This window comes from Lottia gigantea (assembly GCF_000327385.1).
Source record: "Lottia gigantea unplaced genomic scaffold LOTGIsca_9, whole genome shotgun sequence".
NCBI classification, from domain to species: domain Eukaryota; kingdom Metazoa; phylum Mollusca; class Gastropoda; family Lottiidae; genus Lottia; species Lottia gigantea.
Genome location: NW_008710950.1, coordinates 1,819,897 through 1,820,692, shown reverse-complemented (window position 1 = coordinate 1,820,692; position 796 = coordinate 1,819,897). Strand labels below are relative to the sequence as shown.

The window sequence follows — 796 nt, the reverse complement described above, 5'->3', positions numbered from 1 at the left end:
ATATGCCATATAGATAATATAATACATTTAAAAAAAACATGGTATAACAGCCCTAAAATAATCATATTGATTATGGTAAATTTCGATTAGTAAGATCTTTAATATAAACTTTGGGATCATTTATGTTGTTTCCTACATCCCTACTATTTTATATAACAGTAACTTACGGCAACTTTGATTTCTTCTATATTCTGAGATAGCATAGCCTCGTTTACATCTACGGTCAAATTATTCCATTTTTCTGTGGCTACTTTAATATGTATTCTCAGTTTATCATACTAAAATGAATCATTAAATAACATGAGAAATAGAAAACATCATCATGAAATTTACCATAAAACAACAAAATAACTCTAAGACATTAACAAAAGCATCAAAATAGAATTAGATAAGTCATGTAGATGAGCAGCTGATAAGATAAGTCATGTTGATGAGTAGCTGATAAGATAAGTCATGTTGATGAGTAGCTGATTAAGATAAGTCATGTTGATGAGTAGCTGATAAGATAAGTCATGTCATGAGTAGCTGATAAGATAAGTCATGTTGATGAGTAGCTGATAAGATAAGTCATGTTGATGAGTAGCTGATAAGATAAGTCATGTAGATTAGCAGCTGATAAGATAAGTCATGTAGATTAGCAGCTGATTAGAAAGTCATGTTGATGAGTAGCTGATAAGATAAGTCATGTTGATGAGTAGTTGATACAGTTGATAAGATAAGTCATGCAGATTAGGAATAAAACAACTAATCTTAGTTGACCATCTAATAGATAAGTCATGCAGATTAGGAATAAAAC

General features: G+C 29.9%; 1 protein-coding gene across 1 annotated transcript in view; it reads right to left on the bottom strand.

The window, feature by feature from the left end:
- LOTGIDRAFT_155729 (hypothetical protein) overlaps nt 1–796 on the bottom strand; it is a gene marked incomplete at both ends in the record, with an annotated part of 22,283 nt that overhangs the window by 18,432 nt on the left and 3,055 nt on the right. Inside the window, one exon of the mRNA XM_009068259.1 lies at nt 168–278. Coding sequence (XP_009066507.1) covers nt 168–278 — 111 coding nt within the window. The remainder of the gene's footprint in view (nt 1–167; nt 279–796) is intronic.